This window comes from Cibotium barometz, chromosome 21, assembly GCF_041138505.1.
Source record: "Cibotium barometz isolate CiBa-2024 chromosome 21, ASM4113850v1, whole genome shotgun sequence".
Taxonomy (NCBI): domain Eukaryota; kingdom Viridiplantae; phylum Streptophyta; class Polypodiopsida; order Cyatheales; family Cibotiaceae; genus Cibotium; species Cibotium barometz.
Window position 1 is genome coordinate 20,600,080 of NC_141066.1, and position 25,048 is coordinate 20,625,127.

General features: G+C 45.0%; 1 protein-coding gene across 3 annotated transcripts in view; it reads right to left on the minus strand.

Moving 5' to 3' along the window:
- Positions 1–257: 257 nt before the first annotated feature.
- Positions 258–25,048, minus strand: part of LOC147626939 (uncharacterized) — a 41,493-nt gene continuing 16,702 nt past the window's right edge. For all 3 annotated transcript variants that reach the window (XM_086815492.1, XM_086815493.1, XM_086815494.1), the window contains 4 exons: positions 20,338–20,410; positions 20,129–20,208; positions 1,914–1,993; positions 258–1,221 (listed from right to left, as the gene is read on the minus strand). In XM_086815492.1, the coding sequence (XP_086671618.1) occupies positions 675–1,221; positions 1,914–1,993; positions 20,129–20,208; positions 20,338–20,410 (780 nt within the window). In that variant the 3' untranslated portion in view covers positions 258–674. The remainder of the gene's footprint in view (positions 1,222–1,913; positions 1,994–20,128; positions 20,209–20,337; positions 20,411–25,048) is intronic.

Below are 25,048 nucleotides of genomic sequence, written 5' to 3' on the forward strand. Positions count from 1 at the left end.
CAAAAATCTAAAAGCAACCCATTGTAGACGAACTGCAACATCCTATGCAATAACTAAAGGTGATTCATGCCGATTTTATGATGTCCCTCGTGATAACTCATGCAGATTTAGAGCATAAACTTGATTGCAAGCCTATAACATGCACAAACAAAACATGGGTATACATCCCATGCAGTAACTAATAGCTACTCACCCAATACGACATAGCCGCAAGCCTATCTCACACACAATCAAAACACATCATACATCCCAGGCAATAAGTAATGGTTACTCATGCTTTTGCATTAAAACCCTTTGTGAGAACGAGTAGCCTTTTGCATTACCGTTTACAAAAACTTTAATTAAGGAGGTAGTTATCTCAATTTTTTTGATAACTGCCTCCCTGCCTTGCCACCCACTATCTCCCACCATGCACATAAGAAGCACCTGTGTACTTTTATGGCTTGTGATAGCCTCACACAATCCCATGCACACATGGGCCCAGGGAGGGGGCTTAACTTTTTTTTATAGATTCTACACTGATTTTCCTTCAGTGATTATACTGAGGTTGGCATAACCAAGATGAGTCCTTTCTTACATCTCGGATACATGATGGTGCTATTTGTGATGCACTTAGTAAAGTTGTGTATGTATATATATGTACACTTACCATGCTGCCCGACATACCCAACATGTTATTGGTAGGTGGGTGCAAGTAAGAAGTCAGGCGATTCGCCCGGAAGAGCAAAGGCTCCCCTTTGACATGCTAATGGGGGCAGACCTTTGAATCTGTCATCTCCACCTGATTCCTCTCTATCTATCCACCAAGCCTTACTTGAATCGAAGGGGCCTTCAATGCTGTCGAATTCAGAAAAGTCCCCCCCATTCAAGCTGTCGCTGCTCCTCCAATGGCTGAAGGCATCCCGATCGAAACACGACCTCTCAGAGACTTCTTCCCACCTGTTGTTGTCTCTGGACCTATAGTTAGCATCCAATTCGAGGCTATCGTTTCGGCTTGAAGCCATCGTAATGTGGGTTCCAGTGCTTCTTTCCAAGTCCGTGAAGCTGCTTGAGCTTTTGAAGAGAGATGGAGAACTTGACCTTGAATCATCAGCTGAAAACTGTATCTGGCTCATAGGAGAGGGAGCATTTTTTGGAGAGAGAGAGATGTTACCCACTAACTCTTGGACTGCTCCAGACTGCAAGTAGTTGCATGCTGCAACAAAATTTGTTATATGATACCTGCACCAGCAAGACAACCATGTAATATGTTCACTTGTGCGTACATACCTACATACATTACCCACATACATACTATAAATGCATTGCATACACTTCATACATACATACATATATGCGTTGCATACAGTGCACACATTACATGCATACATACACTTCAAACATGCATTACATACCATAAATTAGATGCACTACATACATACATGCACTCCATAAATTAGATGCACTACATACATGCATAAACTCCATGCACAATTCATACATTACATATATGCACTTTATACACTTACGTACATACACTTAATACACTCACATACAATTCAGTAATCCAGACACTATATACATACATGGCATACATACATGCACTACAAACATTAGATACACTCATGCATACATTATGACAATCATTACATCTGTATACACATACATAATATAGTGTATACATCTACACAACATATTTGTGTGCAAAATAAGAGCTATGAGAGAGCGTTGATAACAAAGAAAACTGTCAGTCAGGTCTAAGATCATGTCAGCTGGGTTTAGAGTTAAAACCAAAAAAATTGTTACTTCATAACCATCTCTCTCAAATTCAAATCAGAAACTTGCTTAGTGTTGAAGTCCCCATTATTGACTATGAAATTATCCAAGCCTTTTCACCGGACTGAAAGCAAAGTTGTCAAGTGTGAGAGACGTACACAAGTTCACCTCTGTTGGTGTCCTTATATAAGTTAATGAAATTTTCCATGTAGCAGCCATTGGCGTGCAGATTTCTCACCTGCAAAACATCAAAACTATTACTCAGTACGCAACCTACTTGGACAAGTCCTACATTTCAATTTTCCTTCAAACACTTGGGTGTGGAATGTCTTTGAATTGAGACCCAGATCTACAAGAACTTCAAGGGATGCCTTTTAAGTGTACGTAGAAGTCTACTGTTTTATCCATGATGCGGTACCTACATGATTCCTTTTGTCCCATCCATCATCCCCAGACAATAACGCATGTGTCGTGACTACTGGGAACCATTGGGGTCAGGGTTTGGCAGAAGGCTGGCCACCATATTTGTATACAAGGACAGAGGCCCAAACTGAAGTGAGGATTCGGGATGCGTATAGTAGAATTAGGTGCACAAAATGGCTGACAGGTAAGAACAGGAGGAGAAATGTTTGGAAAGCAGATAAGGGGCAATTTCGCATGGGACAAGGTGTACACGCAAGAGAAGCCAATAAGACAGCTTTGCTACCAATGACTGGGCCGACCTGCTGTAGGAGGGGCCAAAACCTTGTAAATAGAATCCCTCGCCTCTCAATGAAGCATTCCAAGTGCTATTGATGAGCTGCATGAAGGTCCAGGTTACAGATTAATGTGCCCATTCATTCAAATGAGAGGTGGTAGTAACTGTTGGTCAACCACATCTAAAAAGCTGATATCAAAGCACCATGTGCCAATCCTCACACACTGCAAGTATAAAAAGGGATTGAAAGCACTCCTTTGAAGGTGCTAGTGTGACGGGCCCAAACAATGTTGTTCAAATACATGAAATGTAAGCCCAAAACAATCTCTACACCCAACTAAGAATGTGCCTCAATTGACCAGCTTCTGCACTTCAGATGAAGCCTCCAAGGGGGGCCATAAGTAAAAGCACATGTCAAACTATGACACCTTATAGAAAGACTAAAAGTGCACCAGTCTGTTCCTCTCACCTCTTCCTCTCGCTGGAATATGTCAGCTACAAGGGCAGCAGAAAGCCGTAGTCCACACAGTGATTATTTCAAAGCCTATGGGGCTGGCCAAGAAAGAAGAAAAGGGGATACATTGATTCATGAGGAAGAGCTAGCAATGTGGACAGGCTGAAGAGGGCCAATGGGGGTGACAGGCTGAAGCAAGCCAATTGAAGCAGCAGTACCATTGTGAAAGGGGCTGTGAGAGGCAGCAGGGCAGCCTGAGGCAGGAGGATGGACAGCACGCATGATGGGCTGCAGTGGAAACCAGGAAAGGTGAGGTGCCATCCAGTGCCCATAAGACCGGCAAAGCCGGTGTCAGACGGAGCCATCCTAAGAAAGTTGAGTCTGACGTTGAAGGGGCCTCTTCATTAGCTGTCACTTGTAGCCCATGCAAGTTCAGGGGCACCTTATGCATTAGGCCGAGGGCCCAAAAATAAAAAGGTGTATAATCCCAACTTTTTCAAGTTCGTATCAGAGGTAAAAACCTCGAAAATTACAAAGTTTTGCTTATCACCAAAACATAAAATAAGTCTCGCGCTCACACAATATATATACCTGCATGTATATGTATGTATGTATACGTGTACATGTAATGGCAGCCTTTAGCGAGCAGGAGAGGAGCTTGCAACGCAACCAGGCCTCTCCTCGGCACCTCCAAGAACAGACCCCAAACCGTCCTTGGATGGGCGCAGAGATGAAGGCTGTAAGGTCTCAACAGACCATGCCCAAGGATCTTCAAGCCTAGAGCCGAAACCCTAACGAGGTTTCATAGAGCCGGCCATCGATCGGATGACCGCAATAGTTTGTGGCTAGCAACTCACCACCCAACCATAGTGTCCTCCGGTCTCCCCCCCGAGTCTTAAGGTCTGATTGCCGGCAAGCCTAGTTGGTACCAACGGGCCCCAACCTAGCGTCCCATACCACTATGCCGAACCACCCATCTTGTAACTCCATGGCCATGAGGTCTTGCACGCACTGGTAGCCCTCTTGTTTACCGTGTGGATACCTCAATAACTCATAAGTGCCCCCAAGGTCACTTATATAGCAATAACCTGGCTATTATTGGCCCTTGCTTTATTTATAAGCTTTCTAGCTTTTAAAAATATTGATAAGCTTTCTAGCTTTAAAAATATTTGTAAGCTTTTAGCCATTATTTGCCCTAGGGTATTAGTTGAGTATTGGATTGGGGAGATGTTGTGGTTGGAATATTGTACTAGAAATACATGGCACTAGGACTTATTTGTGCATTAAGTGGACTAGTGTTTGCCGACAACTAATGCAGGATGCCATTTGGTATGACAATTGGGTGAATAGATGCTATGGACGGATATCTGGATTTAGGGATTCGCTTACATGGGCTTGTCTCCTTATGCGTTCACGAGGACCCGCATCGAACATAACGAGGCAAATATGTTACGTCTCGACAGGCCTCGGTTAGGGCTAGGGATGTGGACTACTCAGGGTTAGGGTTAAGGCTTAGGTGGGGCGTGGGGACACAGAGGTTTCACAAAGAGTGCTAGATTGGCTAAGAGCTTATAACTAAGACTGAACGGAGATTGTGTTTTCACACATAACGAAGTAGATATTCACATCTACTTTAGGGCAAGCATAAAACTTCCCATCAATTTATGCGCATGTCCCATACATACAGCTTCCAGGTACCCCACCAAATTGAAATAAACTTAAGGTTACCAAAGGTCCATGCAATCACATTAATAGACATTCCAAAGGACAATGGTTATAACATATTACACCCCTAACATGTCCATCGGTTACATGTCACGATTGTGACTTGATCTCTCTAACTACTCTTGATTAGCCTTCAAACATTGAAAGGTCACCAGTGAAGGGTAACACCCTTGTCACATGGATCATCACTAAAGGACACATCTCTTCAAAGAGACACATCTATTCATTAAAGGACACATCTCTACGTCCAAAAGACATGACTTTTAATTCAAGAGTTGCACCCCTTACACTAAGGAATGTGCCTCTTCATTTGTACCTCTTCAGGCCCTATTTACCAAGGCCTTGTGTCTCAATGCAAGCAGCATAGCTTTCCACTCTCTTCGCTCTCTGACTCCTATTTACTCAATTATTAAGTATAAAGATCTTTAATTATGTTTAATTAAGCTAAAAGCTTAACAGTGGTATCAGAGCAAACAAACTCCAATATGTAGGACACAGCCAAACCCTACCCCTAAAATCAAAAAATCCTAATCCTAAAAATCAGCCAACCCTAACCCTAAATCAGCCTTAGCAAAGGTTGTATGGAAGAACAGGAAAGAATGCCCCCAATTTTGGCTCCTTTGCCCAGTTTTTCCCCAAATATGCAGTAAGCCTTCTTTACAAAAAGAAAAAATGATGGAAGTCTTTAGGCTACCCAGGCAACATGGGTTCTTCCCAAATCATTGATCAGCTCCCTCTCCACACCCTAAGAGGCATTGATGTGTGCAAATCCCCTCTTCTAGGCTGAATCGTCACTTTGCAAGTTTCACTGGTTAAAAGACACGACTTTACAAATATATATATATATATATATATATATATAAGTAAATGTTTTAATAATTAAGGCTCTTACCTTAGTGTATAATGTTAAAGGCTTTAAGAAACATTACACCCAAGTAAGGTGGCCCACACACATCCAGGCAATTAAAGGCCCAGAGCATAGCAAAATTTAAAAATTTAAAATTAAAAAAGCAAATAAACGTTACTTTTTTGCAAAAAATGACCAACTTGTGCTTGCATAACCAGCCCTTCACCAAAAAATTAAAAATTATAAAAACGTGCGCTTCCACAGCATCAGTTTACTGTTTGGGACACGTGAAGTGTGCACGGGAACATGGTGTACAATGTGGATGGCATCGGTTTGGGACAATAGCTTCATGGACACAGCTATTGGGACAGCTTGGCAGTAACTTTTTGGACAGCAGTTCTGACGGCACTATTTTGGGTAGTGTGATAGGGTTTGGCAATGTGCCGGACAGCTCGTTAGTGGCCAGATGGCTGTGCGCAAGGACAGACGCGGGGATCCGCTTTTTACGCATGGGAACTCTCTTGTTGGGCGCATGCAGCTTTTAGAGTTTTAAAAGCGAAAAAGCTTTTATTTTGAATAAAAAAGCATAAGTGAGGTATTTTTAGCTTTTGGCCTCACTTAACGCACAAAAAGCTTATTTTTGGGGAGGCCTGGTGGCGTGGAGGATGGAGGGAGGAGCGTGCGGCCGATTTGTAGGGGTGAAGACTTGGAGATGACTCTCCCTCTCATCGTGGTTCCTAACGTTTGGAGTTCTTTTTTTTTTCATGAAATGGTGTTTTATATTATATGTAAAAATGTACATCAGCCACATGGCTCACACAGAACCTATGGCCCCAAACAAAACCCCCACAAAAGATCCTCTAAAGGATCATGACCATGCAAACCTGTACACTAATAAGAAAGCCTCCTAGCCAAATAAGCATCCCAGATAAAAGCATCAAAGATGAGCCAGCCGAGCCGCCGTAGACCATAACGAAATAACATCTGCATCCAGTAGCTGAGCTGAGAGAAGAGAAGAAAACTGCCAAAGCAGCAAACCGCGGATACGTAGAATGTGCCCATGTATTACGGACAAGGAATCAAAAATGAACCCATTCCGTGTAGTCCAAATATGCCAAAGTCCTGTCCATCTAAGGAAATGGAATATCACAAGGTGACTGTCCGAAGTAATGACTTGAGGACGAATCCCAAATATCCACTGATGAGCCGAAACAGTAGACCTCTCTACTGCCTCCCAAACGCGAGAGACAAAAGACCAAATCTGACGGGCCACTGGACAACTCATGAACAGATGCATAACTGTTTCAGTGCATGTCGTGCAGAAGAAGCAAGAGGCCAATGTAATTTTACGACGGCTGAGCTGATTCCGTGTAGGTAACCCTCCCACCAACATCCTCCAAATGAAAACCTTACCTTGGTAAGGGAGTTTAGACTGCCAACCATGCATCAGAGTTTTCTGCCACCATGATTTAGACTTGTGCAATCCCCACACCTTATTGGCCTTGGCTGAAACCCAATCTTTCTCTGATACAAGCTTATGATAGACCTGGTTAGCTGAGAGTGATATCAAGTCACCAGATTTACATAGTGCCCAATCAAGCCAAGGCTGATCTGCAGATGGCCGAGGCAATGGAGTAAAAGGCTCAACTGCATGCATGATGTCAACCCATAGTGGCTGAAATGTCCGAGGAACCCTAAAGTGCTGCCGAATACGACGAAACGAATATGGCCTGTCACGACCAGGTATCACAGCATCTCGGATTCTAACCAAGCCTAGCCTGACCATGCGGTTGAGTCGTATGCGTGAAGCATCTCTGTCTGGCCAAACAATGACACGTGACTCCACAAATGTTTCGAACTGCAAAGAGTTCAAAAGTAGTCTTTCATGACCAGGATCCCACCGAGCCAATAGTAGAACTTCATGCCAAGAAAGGAGAATATGCGATAAAATGTGTGATGAGCGATACGGACAGGATGAGCCGCATTCACAATGTCCCACCATGAAGCCTGCACACGTGTCCGCCCATGTGACAATCCCTCCAACTCAATCAAGTCACGAGCCATGAATACCCAAGGCTGCTCCTGCAAACACATATCCTGAAAAAGCGCCCACCTACGTGCCACCATATGCAAGCGGACATCCAGTAAAGCAGCCCCACCCATTCTTTTGGGCGTTGTAATGTGATTCCAAGCTATCCATGTTTGACCCATAATATTTCCTTGCCTCTTCCACAGCATAAACCGAATGGGAGCAACCAAACGGATGAGAGATTTGTGCGTCCAAGGTAGCAAAGGCAAAAAATAGGAAATCATGCTAAGCATAATAACCTGAGCTACCTTAACCCTCACATGCATAGGCCACCCTTGAGCTTTCCAATACACAAATTTATCGGAGATCCGAGCAGAAATCCAAGCAAGAAGCGCTTGGGGGTCCACATCCACACCCACCAGATATCCAAGATGACGAACAATGTCTCCTGTATGCACCACACGGCCTTGCCACCCTAATGCCTCAAGATCAAATTCCGTGCATACAATGAGGGCTGATTTTGTTGAATTTATTTTCAGCCCAGAAGCCAATGCAAAATTATTCCAAGCTTCCATTGCTCGATCTATATTGGCTTTTCCAGCCCTGAGAAACATAAAAGTGTCATCCGCAAGGGCTTGAGTAACCAATTGCTTGCCATGAGGGAGATGCAAACCAACCACTTCACCATGCGATGCCATAGCATCTAGGCGAGATAACATAGGATGAGTGGCAATAGCAAAGAAAAGAGGACTAAGAGGACAGCCCTGCCGGAGAGAACGGGTGAGAGAAATACCATCTGAAAGTCCTCCATTGAGCATAATCCACGTGATAGAGCCAGAGCCAAGTAAATGCACCAAATTAGCCATTTTGGGACCAAATCCCATGGCTGTCATTAACTGAGAAAGGAAAGACCAGCTGACATGATCAAAAGCTTTTTCAAGATCCAGCTGCACCATCACAATCTCTTGCTTCTTTGCCTTAGCATAATCCACTCCAATTTGAACATTAAGAATATTATGCAAAATATTCCTGCCATGCACAAATCCATATTGATATGGATGAACAAGAGTAGGAAGCACCTTCTGCAAGCGATTGGCAAAAATCTTTGTAAAGATTTTATACATAATACCCATAAGTGAGATCGGGCGCCATTGAGCCAAAGAAGTAGGCGAAGGGACTTTGGGCAACAAACGAAGTATGCCCAACTTCCAATCGGCAGGCATATATCCCTCATCCCAAACCCTTTGACAAATAAGCGTCAAAGGCTCTGCAAGCTGATCAACATATTTTCGAAAAAACTCATTTGTCAAACCATCCCAACCAGGGCTCTTTCCCATGGGAAGTTTGGAGAGAACAGCTTCCACTTCCCCTTGAGTAACAGGAGCATCAAGTTGAACAGCCACATCACGGTCAACTTGATATCGTACTTCAGCAAACAATGACTCCCTTGCAGTCAAGACAGTCGGTAAGACATCCTCTCGAGGAGCAAGCAAATCTCCATAAAACCTGATGCAATGCTGAATAACCTCAGAAGGTTGAGTAACAAGGTTGCCTTTGGCATCCATCAACCTAACAATATTCTCACGCATATGTTTTTGATGCAACTTATCATAGAAGCGATGAGATTGACAATTAGCATCCCGCAAAGCATCAAGACGTGCAAGTAGTTTAAAGCGAACATATTGTGCTTCCTGCACCCTAGATAGCTCCTTTTTCAGCCATTCTATGGCATCCACAACTTCAGCATCCATAGAGTCAGTAAACATGAACGCCTGCAAGCCCTTTAAAAGCGACTCAAGAAGAGCCACATGCTGTTTTTGTATAGAGGCATTAGCAAGACCATAATGCCGCGCTAATTTCCAAGTGTTGGTAAGGAACACTGGCCAAGCATGATAATCAGCCATGGACACTCTTGTGGAGAAATGTCGTATCAACTGACGCATATAAACATCAAAAACTTCATGCTCCAAAAAAGTGTGATTTAAGCGCAAAGGCAAGCATCCCAACAAGCCTTTATATGCATCCACAGGATGATAGACCATTTCAAACACAAGCGGCCAATGATCTGACAAAACCTGTTGCTAATCAATCATCATAACGTTTGGAGTTCTCTCCTCTGTGTGCCATGACAGTTTGAGGGACTTGGAAACAGGAGAACAAGCTGTTAGAATTGTGCATCTCAGTGTTCTAGGGCTTTACCATTTATCTAGTATTTTACTAGATTTTTTTCCTATTTATTTGTCCAGGGGCAGTCGGCCAACCCTAGAGGCCGTCGGCCAATTTCCTCCTGCACTATATAAGGAGTTCCCCATTATTCACTCCTTCATCCAATCCACTTGCACATAGTTCAACATCGAGTTGCTGGCCATTGCCATTGTAAAGCTTTACTGCTGTTATAAAAGGTGATCTTGTCCAACTCTCTTTATCTCCTTTGCACTCTCTCATATGTTTACTGTTTATGCTTCCACCTGTGCTTTCTCCTTCATGGTATCATACGCTTAGGTCCAGGCTGCTCCAAACTCTGCAAATCTGCCCATCCTTTTGCTGTGCGTTTTTTCTCCACATCTCTCCCGGCTGCAGATTTGTGACAACAGAGCTGCGTTTTCAGGTCCAGCCAGCCAGCTGTTTGCTCTGCAGGCCAGTTTTGGTGGCTGCATTTTCTCCTACAAAGGCTATCTGGCCAGTTTTGGTAGCTGCATTTTCTTCTACAGAGGCAAATGGTGGAGTTGTGGCTGTGTTTTCTGCACCACAGCATCAGATTTGGTGAGTTCTCTTGCATGTGGAGTTGCCAGACAAGTGGCTGTACATTTTCTTCTTCCTCCATGAGTCCCTGCCCTTCCGGTAGCCGGTTCCCGGTGGATCTTGGACTGTTTTGCTACTATCCCGCCTCTTTCTCTCTACGGTTTGAGAGGGGGCTGATTGTTCCTAGTGCCTCGCTTCGTTGGAAAGCACTTGAGAGAAGTGTTTGAGAGCTGAGATTCGTAGAACAATTAACATAGACAGAGAGAGGAGAGAGGAGAGAGATAGTTGTGTGTTCAGTATATTCATATGATACAAAAAGGTGTATATGTCTGTACAAATTTCATGGCCTTTGGCCTACCCAAAAGGGTGACTAATGACCTACTCTAGACCTCAAGGGTCCTATCCATGACCTGACCCCATGTGGGAGTGAGATACCAAGAATGAATCATGCATAAGTTGGGGAATAAAGTGGACTGCTCCTTTGCCTCTGAACCTTTCTCATCCTCCTCAGACCAATGCTTCCAAGATTGGGGGTTCTCACAACGCTCAAGAAGACGCAAATTGGTGCTCACAAAAATTAGATCACCGGTCTTTTGAGTGTCAAGCTGGTTTCACTTCTTTGAAGCGATATGGCTAAATGAGCTCCATAGTTGCTCCAAACAAGAGGAACTGACCGCCTGGCTCAGAATCTTGATGGCCAACTATTGCAACTCTGGAGTGTTTGCCCCATAGGCCTCCCACCAAACACATGGATCAATGGTGAAGCGATCTGTCAAAGCATTGGCTTGTCCGAACCTCCTCCTGCAAGCCCTGTAATCTGCCAGCTGATCCTTGATGGTTCTCTGCTTTGCAATGTCAAGCTCAAGTCTCGCCAAAACCATGTCCCATCCATCTGCCATCTCCGAATCTGTGTATTGATTGCCTGTTTGAAACTGGGGATCGACTATAAAAACTGTTGCATGCATTGGTGAATGGTAGATATCCCATCTATCCTAACATAGCTTCCTTAAAACCTGGTATTTCTATTTATCTGGCTCGATGTGCTCCGATTTTTCCACCATCTTGTCCATCCCCTCGTAAATCTTTCCAATGCATAGCTGAAGTAAATCTGTCATCCTCAACAAGTGGATGATTGGCATTCCCAAAGCTATGATGCGTCTCACCTGCTTCCACCAAACAGGGTTCATGCATTGGTGAATGGTAGATATCCCATCTATCCTAACATAGCTTCCTTAAAACCTGGTATTTCTATTTATCTGGCTCGATGTGCTCCAATTTTTCCACCATCTTGTCATGAATACTTGCGCAATTCTCTAGATGACTTCTTCCTGAACTCAGCTAGCAAGAAAGTGTGCCTATAAATGAAGAATACAATCTGGGTGGCTTGCTCTATGATGCGAACAATTCACTCCAACTTCCCAATGTCCTTGAGAAGATTGTTGAGGCAGTGCGCAATGCATACAAAAAATGTGATACGAGGAAACCTGTCAGTCAACAATATGTCGACTGCCTTGTTCGCATTCTCTCCATCAACTACAAACTGGATCACCTTCTCTTCGCCCACCGCCTGTATGGTTGCTGACCACTCTTGGAAAACTGCTTCTGTACTCTTCCCTGTCTCGGATGCATCATGCGATGAGATAAAGTAAGATTGCCCTCTAGAATAGGCAATGACACCATGAATGGATCTGGACCACCTGTCACTCCATCCATTTCCAATAAGTATGATGTCATTCCGTCTCAAGAGGACCTAACAATCTTTGTAGCTGCAGCAATTGTGCCCTTCTCCTTCGCTAGTAAGGTGGTTCTCAATGCCTCTAATGATGGAGGAGTGTAGGTGGATCCATACTCTGCAATCTTGCGCACCATGTCCTTGAAGTAGAAGCGACGCAATGGTGTCATGGTAGAAGAAGCGCGTAACACTACCATCCACTTCCTCCTTTGGGTCCCATCTACTGTGAAGTGTACTCTGCCTCCAGCGATGTGACGCTTCATAATTTCATATAAATATTTTTCAGAAATTCATGTTGTAGAAAGTGTGTAGAATGCTTTGTTAGAACATCTAACGTGTTTTGATAAAATCTTGTGTTACAAGAATTTTTTGGGTTTTGGTCATTTTCAGATAGTTGCCATTTTCGTTTCGTGGGTGAGTTTTGATTAGGTTAGAGGTGGAATTAGAAGAAGTTTTGTATCCATTTTATACGTAGAACAACTTTGCTCGAGTGAAAATTTTGTGATTCACATTATTTCACGTCTATTTGGTGACTCCAAAGTGGTTTTTGAGTGGTTTTGTGCTAAACATTTGCCTAGGTTTTCATGTCGAGACATTGCAAGTCCTAAACGGAGGTCAAAGACGAAGATTTAGCCTTGGACGAACAAATACAAAGTCGTTGAGGAGGATGGAACGTTCGAGACGAGCTATCGAGCATCTTCATCGGGTCACCGAGGCGCGAGTGACACACCATGAGAAAGGGCCGATTTCCCGATGTTTTTTTGTATTTTTAAAAAAATGTAATCTCATGGGAATGATGACCGCGTGTGAAGAAGGCTTCACGAACACGCTTTTCCAAAAAAGGACATCATCTCCAAAAATATGACACGCGGTTCGAGAAAGCCCAAAAAGGGGCTACTTTTGGCTTTTCGTGGGAAGAAGAGGAACTTAGAGAAAACCGAAGAAGAAGAAGAAGATTGCGAGTGTGAGTGCAAGTGCAAGTTTGAGTTTTTCATAAGAGTGAGTGCGAGTGAGATAGCTCGGGGGTGATCAGGTGGTTCGAGCTCTTTCTTCCAAGAGTGCTTCATATCAAATTGTTGTAAGAACTTTCTTGATTATATACAGAGTTATTCTCTTTCTATCTCGAAAATTTGTGCAAATTCTATTTTCTTTGAATTGTATTGTGATTTTTGAGCCGAAGCCTCACAAGCAAACAGTAACCCTCGCCCCCAATGATGGTGGTGGTGCTCCAAATGGACTTGCAATTGGTCCAAAAAATGATGGCATTCCACCAAATGAAGACCTAGTGGTTCCAGAGGTTTGTTCTGTCGTACCCACATATGTGGAAGGATCTACTTTCACCCTTGCTCTCCAAGCTGATGAAGATGGCCGTGTTGCTTCGTCTTTCTGATGAAGCTCCTCTCGTCTTTCACTAGTGATGTTAGTACAGAATGCAATGTCCTGCCTATGCTGATGAAGCAGGTGCACTCGTATATGAGTTGCACTACCTGACTTCGTAAGGAGAGAGTATTTGCTTGCCCACTTTTTCGCGCCTCCTGTTTTGTAGGCACTCTCTGCCTATACCTCATCCCACCAAGACCACTCCGTAGATTTGGACTGCTATGAGGTGGACTGAGACTGATCCATGGAGGCCATGGGCGCAAAGACTGCAAAGAAGGAATGAGGAACATGGGTCACTGCAATGGTCAATAAGGACAAGATGCCACGAGATTCCAAAACAAGAAAGTACACAATAGAGCGGACAGAGTTCAGAGAATAATAAATTCTTTATTCATTCAACATTAGCAATAGTTTCTGTCAATACAAGTTACAACAAGCGACTTTCTACATGGGATTATTGTCCTGATCCTCAGGTGTGGCAAGTGCCTCAACATCAACTAGGGCCACATCCGGTGCTTCTAGAGGCTGTAGGTTTCGCCAGATGGGTGCTCGTCTTCAAGTGTGTCTTGGGATTCCTTGCAGTAGCAAGCAATCTTCATCATCCCAAAACCACATGGGAGGGCAGTGATATCGTCGAGCCCTCTTAGAGATTGCCTCCTGCAATGTCAACCTCTCTCAAAGAGGCAAAGGACATCAACAATGAGCTGTCTCGATGTATTGTCGCTCAGCCACGCATGAACGACAACCACAACACCGCTCATAGAATGCCATTGGTTCCCCCATGCTTAAAGTTCTTAGCTTTACCCTTATCCTTGGCTGTAAATGCCTTTTCTCCACCACGGTTGCTCGATATGTTTGCTCTTGTTTGCTCTTCCTGCAAGAGTAAACCCACGAGCTCTTCAAAAGTGACGGGATCACCACCTCCTCTCATTGAGAGGTTGAGAGAGTTATGAAAGCCCAAGTAGGAAGGCGGTAAAGAATGAAGAGTGTTGGTGACCATCTGTCTGTCTGGGATAACCTCATCAATGTTGAGCAATTGTTCCTGCAAATCTTTCACTTTGGTGAGATGATCTGCCATGGAGTCACCCTCATCCATAGAAAGAAGATCCAATTGCCTCTTCAAGTAGGCAACTCTTGCCTCGTTGCGTACCTGATACATTGCTTCCAATGTGTCCCATGCAAGCTTCGATGTCTTGCACGAACGAATGTGCGGAATAATAGTCCTTTTCACTGAAAGGGCTATCAATGACATGGCCTGTGCATCTCTAGAGTCCCATCTCTTCTGCTCTTGTGTGGGAGCAGGATCTACATCAAGAGCTCTTTGAGCACCTCCCCTTTGAGGCGTGGCTGGCTATATGGTAAGTGGGCGTGTGTCATCACCATACACGATGCCCCAAAGCCCTTTGGCTACCAGCAAATTACGGATCATGAAACTCCAGAGGGAGTAGTTAGATCTATCCAGCTTGTCCTCCTGGGTGAGCACACCAAATACATCTGTAGCATTCTGTGCCATGTCAACAAAGTATAACTGCAAGCAAACCAAGCACCAATGTGCACTGCCAGGCAACCAAATGTCCTGTGCAAATGTATGCCTGCAAACCAAAGCAAGTGTAAACCTGCACCAAATTGTCCAATTACACACAATGTGTATACATACGCGACAAATCGCAGCTGTAATGCCCAATTACATGCTCCAATAAGAAAATCCCCAATTTTTATGCACTCCAATCGCTTCAATGTGCATCTAATTGGCCAATTTTCAAAAAAGCCCCAAATTTCTGCAAATGTAAGAGGTTCAATTTGCCAATTTTGAAAACCCCCAAATTTCTGCAAATGAGAGAGGTTCAATTTGTTGATTTTGACCTCAATTTTGAAAACCCCCAAATTGCAGGCAAAGCAAAATGCCCAATTTTTTTCAATTTGTCCTGAAATTGATAAATCCCCCAAATTTCTTGAATCCTGTACCACCTGCAAATTCAAATCTTCCTGGCAAACCCCCAAAATTTGTTGAATCTGCCTGCAAACCTTATTTTGTTTACTGAAACACAGGTACCTGGGCAGCCGGGAAGACCTTGTTGAAGGTACTCGTTGTTGCAGGTGAAGGCGTTGGAGGGAGTTGTTGTTGTAGGGAGTCGTTGCAGAGTACGGATGGCAAGACGGAGGCGTGCAGAGCTGCAGATGGGTGCACACAGGTCACAAGGTGTGCAGAGGACAGCAAGGCGGAGCAGACGGATGGCTGTGGGCAGCCAACGGGGAGCTGGGGCTGAAGCTTACGGAGCTGATGGGCGTTGGTGTCGGGCGAGCCAGAAGCGGACTGCTGAGCGAAGGCTGCTGAGCGCTGGAGACGGCTAGGCGAGCAAGCGTGCTGGAGAGCTGGAGTCGCTTGCAATGGCGGACCAGCAGAGGCAGCAGGTGTGGAAGAGGCGCACGCAACTGCCAAGCCAGGCGCAGGCGAGGCGGCGCTGGAGACCCTGCGGCAGCGGAACGGACAGAGCTGACGGGTACGGAACAGCGACGGCGGGCTCGTAGCGCTAGGCGAGGCGACGGCGACGGAGGCCGAACGGGACGGGACGTCCGGTGGCAGTGACGGAGCCGGGGCGCGTTGGGACGGCTAGTGTGCAGGCGTCGACGGAAAGGGGCGGAGAGGCGACGCCTCTACTGACCGTCGACGGGCCTGGGCTGGTGGCACTGACAGGACTACGGCGGCTGTCGATGGCGGTGCCGCCCGCGAGCTGGGCGGCGGCGGTGGGCTCCCCACTAGTGACGCTGGTGGCTGGACGGAGGAGCGTCGACGGAACCGGGCGGCGGACGGACGGAAATTCGCAATCGACGGAAAAACATAGCGTCGACGGAATTTTGAAGTTTTTCTTTTTCTTTTTGCAGATTCTGCACAGCCACCACTCCAAGGCGAGCTCCCAGCTCTGATACCAAATGTTGGGTGTTGGACTCACACACTCACACACAAACCTGCACATTTAGGGTTAGGTGCAAGGTAGAGAAGCTCACACACAGAAATGAGAGAGAGAGAGAGAGAGAGAGAGCCAAAAGTGTGGTATCCACAAAATGCAAGTCAACCCTTGCATGTGTGCCACATCCATATAATATAGAACTACAAAATATTATATATGTCCTTTCACACTTGATGTCCAAGGGAAAAAACCACATGGGAAAAAGTGCCCTTGGTTAAGCCCTGTTCACACACAGCACTACCATAAGTGAGCGTATGCCTACATCTCATGGGGTGCTGTAAGATAGAGAGACTAAAGTGGCGGGGCAGTCGTCTCCTGTGGCGGCGGGTGATGATGGCTCTAATCCACCGGTGATGAAGCGGCCGTGGACGAGGTCCTGATAAACGTGGGTGTCTCGCTCGACAAAGTGCTATGGCTCTGTGAAGGGTGACTCCTCCTACGTCTATGGGACGTCTGGCTCTCCGAGGGGGTAGTGGAGGTCTTGGTCGTATCTGCCGGGGTGGTCCTGGCCCTAAAAAGATCTATCATGGCTCGTTGGCAGGGTGGATCCTAGTGTGCTGTCCTGGCTCGTACGAGAGCCCCTCGATGGCATCTAAGCTCCAATAAGAAAAGCCCCAAACACCTCTGATCCTCAAACTCCATCACATGTCGTAAGGGTCCAAAACCCTCTCGGAAGAGACACCAGTATCTCCCTCATATCTCATAGTAGACAGTACATCGGCATATGTAGTGCTTCTCTGACTCCACTTCCTGGTGACATAGCTGACAAATGCGGTCTTTTGGCTTCATCCCCTCGTATCTGCCAGCTCTACCCTCAGCTGATGTGATGAACTGCGGATCTGTCCAATGGCACTGCGAATGCCATGTGAGAGATGGGTGCCCGTGTATGTAGACCGTGTCACAAAGCCATCCGGGGAGAGATGTAGAAAATGGTCCCGATAGTGGGCCATCTTCGTGCCTAGCGGTAGGAAAGGGCTGGACCATGTCCTTTCTGCATCTAGCCTCACGATGTCCATCGTGATCACCCTATTCTGCTCAGAGCGACTAAGGTCCAAGAAGGGGCAGTCCAGGCTGTAATCAAATGGAGGGAGTGCATCAACCATCATGTCAGCCAGGTACACATCTGGGTGTACCAACATCGTGTATCACCATCTGCTGCTAACTGCCTGGAAGAGATAAGTGCTAGGTGTGGGTATCTCTGTCTGGGGAGCTCCCATATCCTCTGCAAAAATGTCACTGACTGGAACAGGACTTCGGTAACCACTGGTGTGGCTCCTATCTCTGCTTTGACAATCTCATGAGGTACCAATGGTTTGCTCCGAATCATGCGTGCGATCATAGTCACCAATGGTTTCTCTAGTACCTGCCATCCATCATAGAAATCTCTCTGTGGTCCGACCTGGCCGACAAGTGGCTCCCTCCTCGTGTGGTAGAGGCTAGGTCCCCATATGGGTAGCCATATAAGAGTGTAGGTGTGACCAATGTGTCAAACAACCAGAGTTTGGTGCGCGGCTCCTGAAACTGAATGTAGGCACATTGTCTCTCTAGTGCCCCTAAGGCTGCATATCCACGTGCCAATCTAGCCTCTGTTGCCTGCCTCATAGAGAACTGTGGTCCGCTGAATGTGACTCCTATGTACACATATGATCTGGTGTACTCCACTGATTCACCTCTAAAAGTGAACTGATGGTCAGATCTAGTCACCCAGGCCTATGCGGTATTGAAGACCATAATTTTAGTCTTCCCAAGGTTCACTGTGAGGTCCCTATCTGCTCAAAACAACTGCAAAGCATCCAAATGCTATTGCAAACCCTCAGGAGAGAGAGAGAGAGAGAGAGAGAGAGAGAGAGAGAGAGCTGTGTATTCAATATATTCATATGATGCAAAAAGGTGTATATGTCTGTACAAATTCCATGGCCTTTGTAGTGGCACACTCCCATGGATCCACTTCCTGATTTTGTCTGTGCAGCTTCCTTCTCCGCGACATGATGTCCCCTTTGCAATCTTCGAAATCCAGGAGGATTCACCCCCCCTTGCCTTCGTGATAGGAATGACGGATGATTACTTCCAGGAGTAGACCTCATAGAGGAGGACTACCCCTCACACCCCTTGAGGATTCTGGGTTTCCACAACCACCCGTAGCATATCGACCTTTCCCCTATGAAGGTAGCCGACGATCTGACTTGGTGACTTTTGGCTTTGGGAGAACTGCCCCTTGATCCACCTCCAATGGGATCCAGAACAGTGGCATTGGTGGGACCCGACCTTCCATCTGAAGAACTCAGGCATCCTTTTCCTCTAGTACTCGGCCTGCCTGGGTCAGCATATCCTCTTGCATCATGCACTGGATGGTATCCCAGTGGCTGCAGCACATTGGCAGGCCCAAGGCATACTCCATGATTTTCTTGAAGATTATTGGCACAGGTGCCACAACAGCTTTCGCCGTCGAAAGGTCAGTCTCTTCCTTCAGCTTCTGGCACACCGTAGACTCGCGGTTGGCACCTAGCTCGCCATCATGGGACAACCCTCCCTATGCAGCCACTATAGTGCCCTCGAGGAGACTCAACAACATTGGCTCTGAAATTGCCCAAAGGCTCAGCAGGTTTGGTAGAGGATCCTCAGGCTTTACACATCTGAGCTGAGCATCCTCCGTTTCATTACGCGGGGCATGATTTCTTGGGCTACAGGCTGCCACCCTATTTTTTACAAGGATGGCACCGGGGCCTCTCACCCTTCAGCTCACTTTCAACCATCCTAGCATCAGCGGTCCCAGTTACCCACTGGACCCTCGGGGAAGGATTTTGCCAGATATGGAAGTTCATTAGCAGTATTACCACTTGGAACATCTGGCAGGCTAGATGCAGAGGGGCCAATGATGGCGCCTCTACTTCCCCAACGGAGGTGATTCGCTCTATTTGGCTAGATATCATCCATAGCCTGTGCTATGTACCTACATTGATCCTTGGAATTAGTGGCCTAATCCGGAAAGGTTAGGGGAGCCCTAGGATTAGGGAAAGCAGGCTGATACGGGTGGCTAAGGTGGACTATTAGTAAATCCATGGTTATTGGCTATTTATGACTAAATGGTTATTTATTGCAGCAACAGTCACTATATAAGTGACTTATGGGTTTATTATTATTGGTTGTTGACAGTGGTCTGAGCCTAGACTAGAGACTCCCGCCATGGACTTGGCAAACGGGAGTGAACCTTAGCCTCCAGCTCGGGGGTGGTTTGGAGTCGCAAACCTATGGTTGGGAGGTGAGCTAGCCTACACCCCTTCTATTTGGTACTAATCTTGTTGCTTGTACTTGGGAGATCTTGGAGGGATCTTACACCCTACGAGGACGATGGGAGTGCCTCACAAGAGAATCGGAGCAGATGCAACGCTGCCACACCGCCTTCCTACACACTTGTAATCTGGGCCCTTTCCTCACTAGAGAGGGCGACGAACTGATCTGGCACTACAGTGTGGCTTTCTCCTCCCCCTCCCCTGATGTAGTCTCCCTCCGGGAGAAGCCAGGTAGAGAGAGGGAGCCCCATCTTATTTTCTCTTCACTCTTAATTCTTTTGAGAGATGTACATATCAGATTCTGCTTTGGGGTTGTTCTGTAGTTCGCTCTCCACAGACGTCTCTCTTTTATGACGAATGAAAGATCTTTTATTGGAAAAAAGAAGAAAGAACAACATGAAATTGCAATGAGCTTGTCCCGATGTTTTAGCATTCCATGGGTCCTGATCACTGAATACTCACAGATTTTATAATAGCCTCTAATCCATGCTTAGTTAGTGATAATTACTTTTGCGCGAGCCATCAGCAGCAGCATAAACGATAGAAGATCATCTGTGCAAGGCAACAATCCTCCTGTATCCATTAAAGCTGCACTTGCAACAATTAATCCAACATTAGATCCTTTTAATTGGCCAGTATCCAAAAGTATTTGTCCAGCTAATCAGCTTGATAAAGGATAATTCTTTTAACTGGGGCTTGAACAAACAGAAACTGTACCTCCTGTGCAAGATTTAATGAGGCTTTGAATTCCATCAATAATGCACTTCACCGTTTTTCGCAAGCACAAAGCCTAGAAATAATCAACACAGAAGTTAAGAAAGTCTCCTTGGAAAGGAACTGACCCCCAAAAGCAGCTCACTACAAGACCAGTTTGTGAATGCAAAACAAAGCTAGCATGATCCATTTCATAATTCAGTATACCCACCATGGCCAGACAGAATTGTCTATGCATATAAGGTATAAAACTACCTCCATTACCATCCTACAACCAGGTCCACCATGGACGGGTCCAAATTGGCCCAACCGACTATACCACCACCAAAAGCCATGCCATGGCCACTCGTGGTCCAGTCCAAGTATACCACCCATGGTAAACATTAGGCTAAACATTAGACCAAAAGTATGCATAATGTGCAAGGTAAGATTTCTTGCTCTTTCTGATTCCCTTTTATTCCATTTCTCTTCCTTTACATACAAATGACTTTTCGTTGGCCAAGGCAATTGAATACTTTGCTTGATCTCTAGCAAGGTAGAAAAAAGTTACTTGAAAGGGGAAGCAGCAGCTCTCCAAAGAAGCCAACAGTTGGAATCGCCAAAATTTCCTAGAGAATCTAACCTATGATTCCACCTATTCATGAATCTCACCCTATTCAATTCTCCTGTAAGCATAGGAAATCTATAGGACTCCTTGGTTAGCAGGCAAGAATGGCCCTTATTGTTGTTCTTTACTCTGAGGTTGACTTCATCGCAGTACCAAGGTTTTGAAAATACTTTTCGGTATGAGTCATAAGGTGCAGTGGAATTTCATCATGATTGGCTCTCTACCACTATGAATATGCATGAAGTGGAAGGGGCGGCCACACGCTAGTAAAGAGTGTTGACTAAGCAGGCCAGGTCAACTGTGACACCCCTCAAATCAGGTATTTTTGCAGGCATTTTGGTCCTGGAAAGCTGACAGGCAGCCTCCATCAGGGATGAGCTGCCAAAGAATGGGGCCAAGTGGAGTGCTTTCACCAAAGGATGCAGGTGGGTGTTCTTCTGTGCACTTTGCAGGCAGCGTGAGCAGGCCATTCAGCAGTATGCAGCAGGCCGGATCGGTCCAGAGCAGGTCAGGTGGGCAGATCAGACTATGTCTGGGAAGGGCTGGACACACCATAATTGCTGGTCCGTCGGTTGTGAGCAGGTCAACCTGCATTCAGCCAGCAGTATTGCATAATGAGGTCCGCTGGCCGTGAGCAGGTCAACCTGCATCCGGCCAGCAGTATTGCATAATGAGAGCCTATAAATGTTAGAATATTGTGCATCTCATTGTTTTGGGAGCATGGCCTTTTATTGGGGATTATGTATCCCAACAATAAATAGGTCCCTCACTCATCATTAATGACAGCCTCAGCCTTGTTGCTCTAGCCAATGGGTGGCCCTGAAACATCAGCAAAATAACAGCTATCAGCAGCACAGGCATTCTCTTTTGCTAGCAGTTAGCGTTCATCTTAGGACAGGTGTTCTCAGAAAATTGGGTTGTAAGTTGGGCAGTTTATTCTTGAAGAACTGCAAGATAGAATTAAAAGAGTCGTTGAAAGGTAACACTCTTCTTGTGGCTTTTAGGACATGGAGAGTTGGGGGTAGGGATGTTGAGATATCGAGCTCAAATAGTGCTACGGACATTTGATGACTTGCCTGGGGGATGGCTTCCGCACTTATGCCATTGGCACGGTTGGTGAGATTATGGTTGATATGCCGCCAGTGGACAATAGGCTATGTGACATCTATATTTAGAGTATGGCATAGTTGTGCCAGCTCATAGTCACGTTCACACTATGGACCAACCATTGTATGTTATAGTAGGAGAGTACGTTCCCTTATAGTATGTTCTTAGTTTATGGTTGTAGAGAAGAGAAGAAGATAAAAGAAAATTTAGCCATTCTTCTCTCGTGTCTTACTTTTTCTTGTGTGTGTGTGTGTGTGTGTGTGTGTGTGTGTGCGCGCTTGCAAGGAACTCAATCTCTCCCTCTTCCCCGCGTTCTCTTTATGGTATCAGAGTTCAGGCTTGTGTGAGAGCTAAGGAGGCAAGCAAGAGACAAGAACAAGGCAAGCAAGGAAGTGGTACATGGGCAAGGGTATTTCCATCTCTTTTCCTCTTTGATTTTGGAGCAAAACCTTCGGTAGTTGTGAGAGCTACATGCAGACATGGAAGTCATTGTCTGGAATTGAGACATCCTCCTCAGTGAAGAAAGATGACCATATAGTGTGCAGTTACCTATGTTAACTCCATTTTTGCGCGTTTCGGCGCGATGAAAGAAAGTGAAGCAAATAGAAAACACAAGTGTAGGCCAAGGTACAAGACCTGTAAATGCTGAAAACTGATGTTTATTACTAAAAACTGAGCACGAGGGAAGCCCGTAGGTGCTGTACAATGATAAGAAGTTAGAAGCAGCTGCTAATGAACTCAAAAGGATGCAAAAGAATGAGATGAAATGAGAGGAAAGGGAGACAACCCTTATATACTCCTCATGAGAGTTGGTTGGCCATTTGTAGCAGGCCGACAGCACCATAATAGCATAAAAATGCTATAAAAGACATTAAAAAATGAAAAAAATGCCTAAATAAATATGCATATGCAGGGCCTCATAAATGGCTAGTACAAGCATGAAAACAATACAGTAGATTATCTGGAGATGATATATTCCAACACCTCCTCTTCAGCGCCAAAGGATTGGTCCGATACCAGTACGCTGAAGTAAGAACTCCAAAAATAGCCGAAGTTCGGTCCAAGGGATCCTTTGGTTGATCAATGTCCTGTAAAGCATATAAGACTGAAAAGGATCAACAAACACTGAACGAGAGAAATATCATCAACACCATGGAGAGGGTAGGCATGATCATCTGCAATGTTGCAATGTTAACAGAGGAAGAAATCAGTGGATGATCCTCAACCTCATCCAGTTGTAGTAATGAACACATCCAAAGCAGGTGATGTAGAAGCAGCACCAAGATCAATCCATAACCCTAACCTCTACGGAAGAAGTCATAGCTATGGTCACTAGAATTATGTCCTGTGGAGAGGGAGAAAGAGAATCTAAAACTGACAAGGGGGCCACTTTACCCTAGTCTCCTGATGTTGTGAGGCAATGCCTGAGTCCGAATACTGCCTTTGAAGTTCAAGCCACAGTTGAGAGGCATCATAAGAAGCAGATAAAAATTCCACCTGTATGGAAGGTATCAAAGATTGGATGATAACCATCCTGGCAAAAGCATCATAAACTCCCCAACAAAAATTCTTCACCACACGCATCCCAACAACCAAGATGATGATGAAATCATGTGCATGAGCAATGTTTTTTCACAAAACTCCAACTTTGAATTTTCAAAAATGGAATCAATCAGATTCCAGTTCAAAGCTCTCAAAGAGAGTACTTTAAATTTGAGAATTCCATGTTTTTTGCAAGTTTCCTTCACCTAGTGAAGCAAGGTGAAGGGCAGGTCTCAAATGATGCCCAAGATCATGAAGATGGGGCTGAAATGCATCAAATTTCAAATCAGAGAAGTAACTCTGAATGTCCCAGAATTCAAATTTTATGCAAATCAACAGATCATGACAAGGTGAATGTGCATGTTGATGAAGTGTTTGATGTTGTCTTTGATGTTGAGGTTGATGTTCATGATGAAAATGATGTCATACATAGTTTTCTTCATTTTTGTGATGATGTTGATGCCAAAAGTGAATATCTTGTTCATGATGATAATCATATGCATCAAATGCATGATTGTGATGAGCATGATGACATTGAGAAGTTTTTACTTTCAATTGATGAGGGATGTGATGATCTCTTTGATGTTGGAGAGCCCTCTGATGTTGCAAAACCCATCCTTTTTGTGGATGATTTTTCGGTTTTTGGTAAGAAAGACTTGCATTTGCTACATCTGAAGTTATGTTTGGAGAGATGTAGACAGTTCAGAATGGCACTGAATCCCTACAAGAGTGTCCTAGCTGTTAGAAGTGGGGTACTACTTGGTCATGTGGTTTCAAGTGAAGGGATGGCCATTGATGTAAAGAAGATTGAAGCCATCCAATCTGCAAAGGCTCCAGTCAATGTTAAAGAGTTGATGAGATATATGGGTCAAATTAAGTGGCATTCAAGGTATCTCAGATATTTAGCTAATGTGTGTTTACCACTAACACACTTAACTAAGAAAGAAGTAGCTTTTGTTCGGGCTGATCCTCAGGAAAGATCATTCCAACTTTTAAAGAAGATGATCTCTGTTGCGCCAGTTCTACAGTCTCCAGATTGGTCTTTGCCTTTTCATGTCTTTGTGGATGCGTCTGATGTGGCCATAGGAGCAGTGTTGATGCAAGAAAAAGTCAGAGGTTGGTTTAGGCCAGTGTATTATGCAAGCAGAATACTCACATCAACTGAGAGGAATTATGCTGTCACTAAAAGAGAAGCATTGGGCATGGTATATGCTTTGAACAAATTTAGGCACTATTTGTTGGGAAATAGGGTAATTTTCCATGTTGACCACCGAGCTTTGTTGTATCTAATCAAGAAGCCATTGCTATTGCTGACATGAAGGTTGGCTAGGTGGATGTTGTTATTACAGGAGTTTGATTTTGTTATTGTTCATACTCCAGGAAAAGAACATGCCATTGCTGATTACTTGAGTAGGTTAGAGACAGGTGAAGAACCAGTGGGAGTGAATGATGATTTAC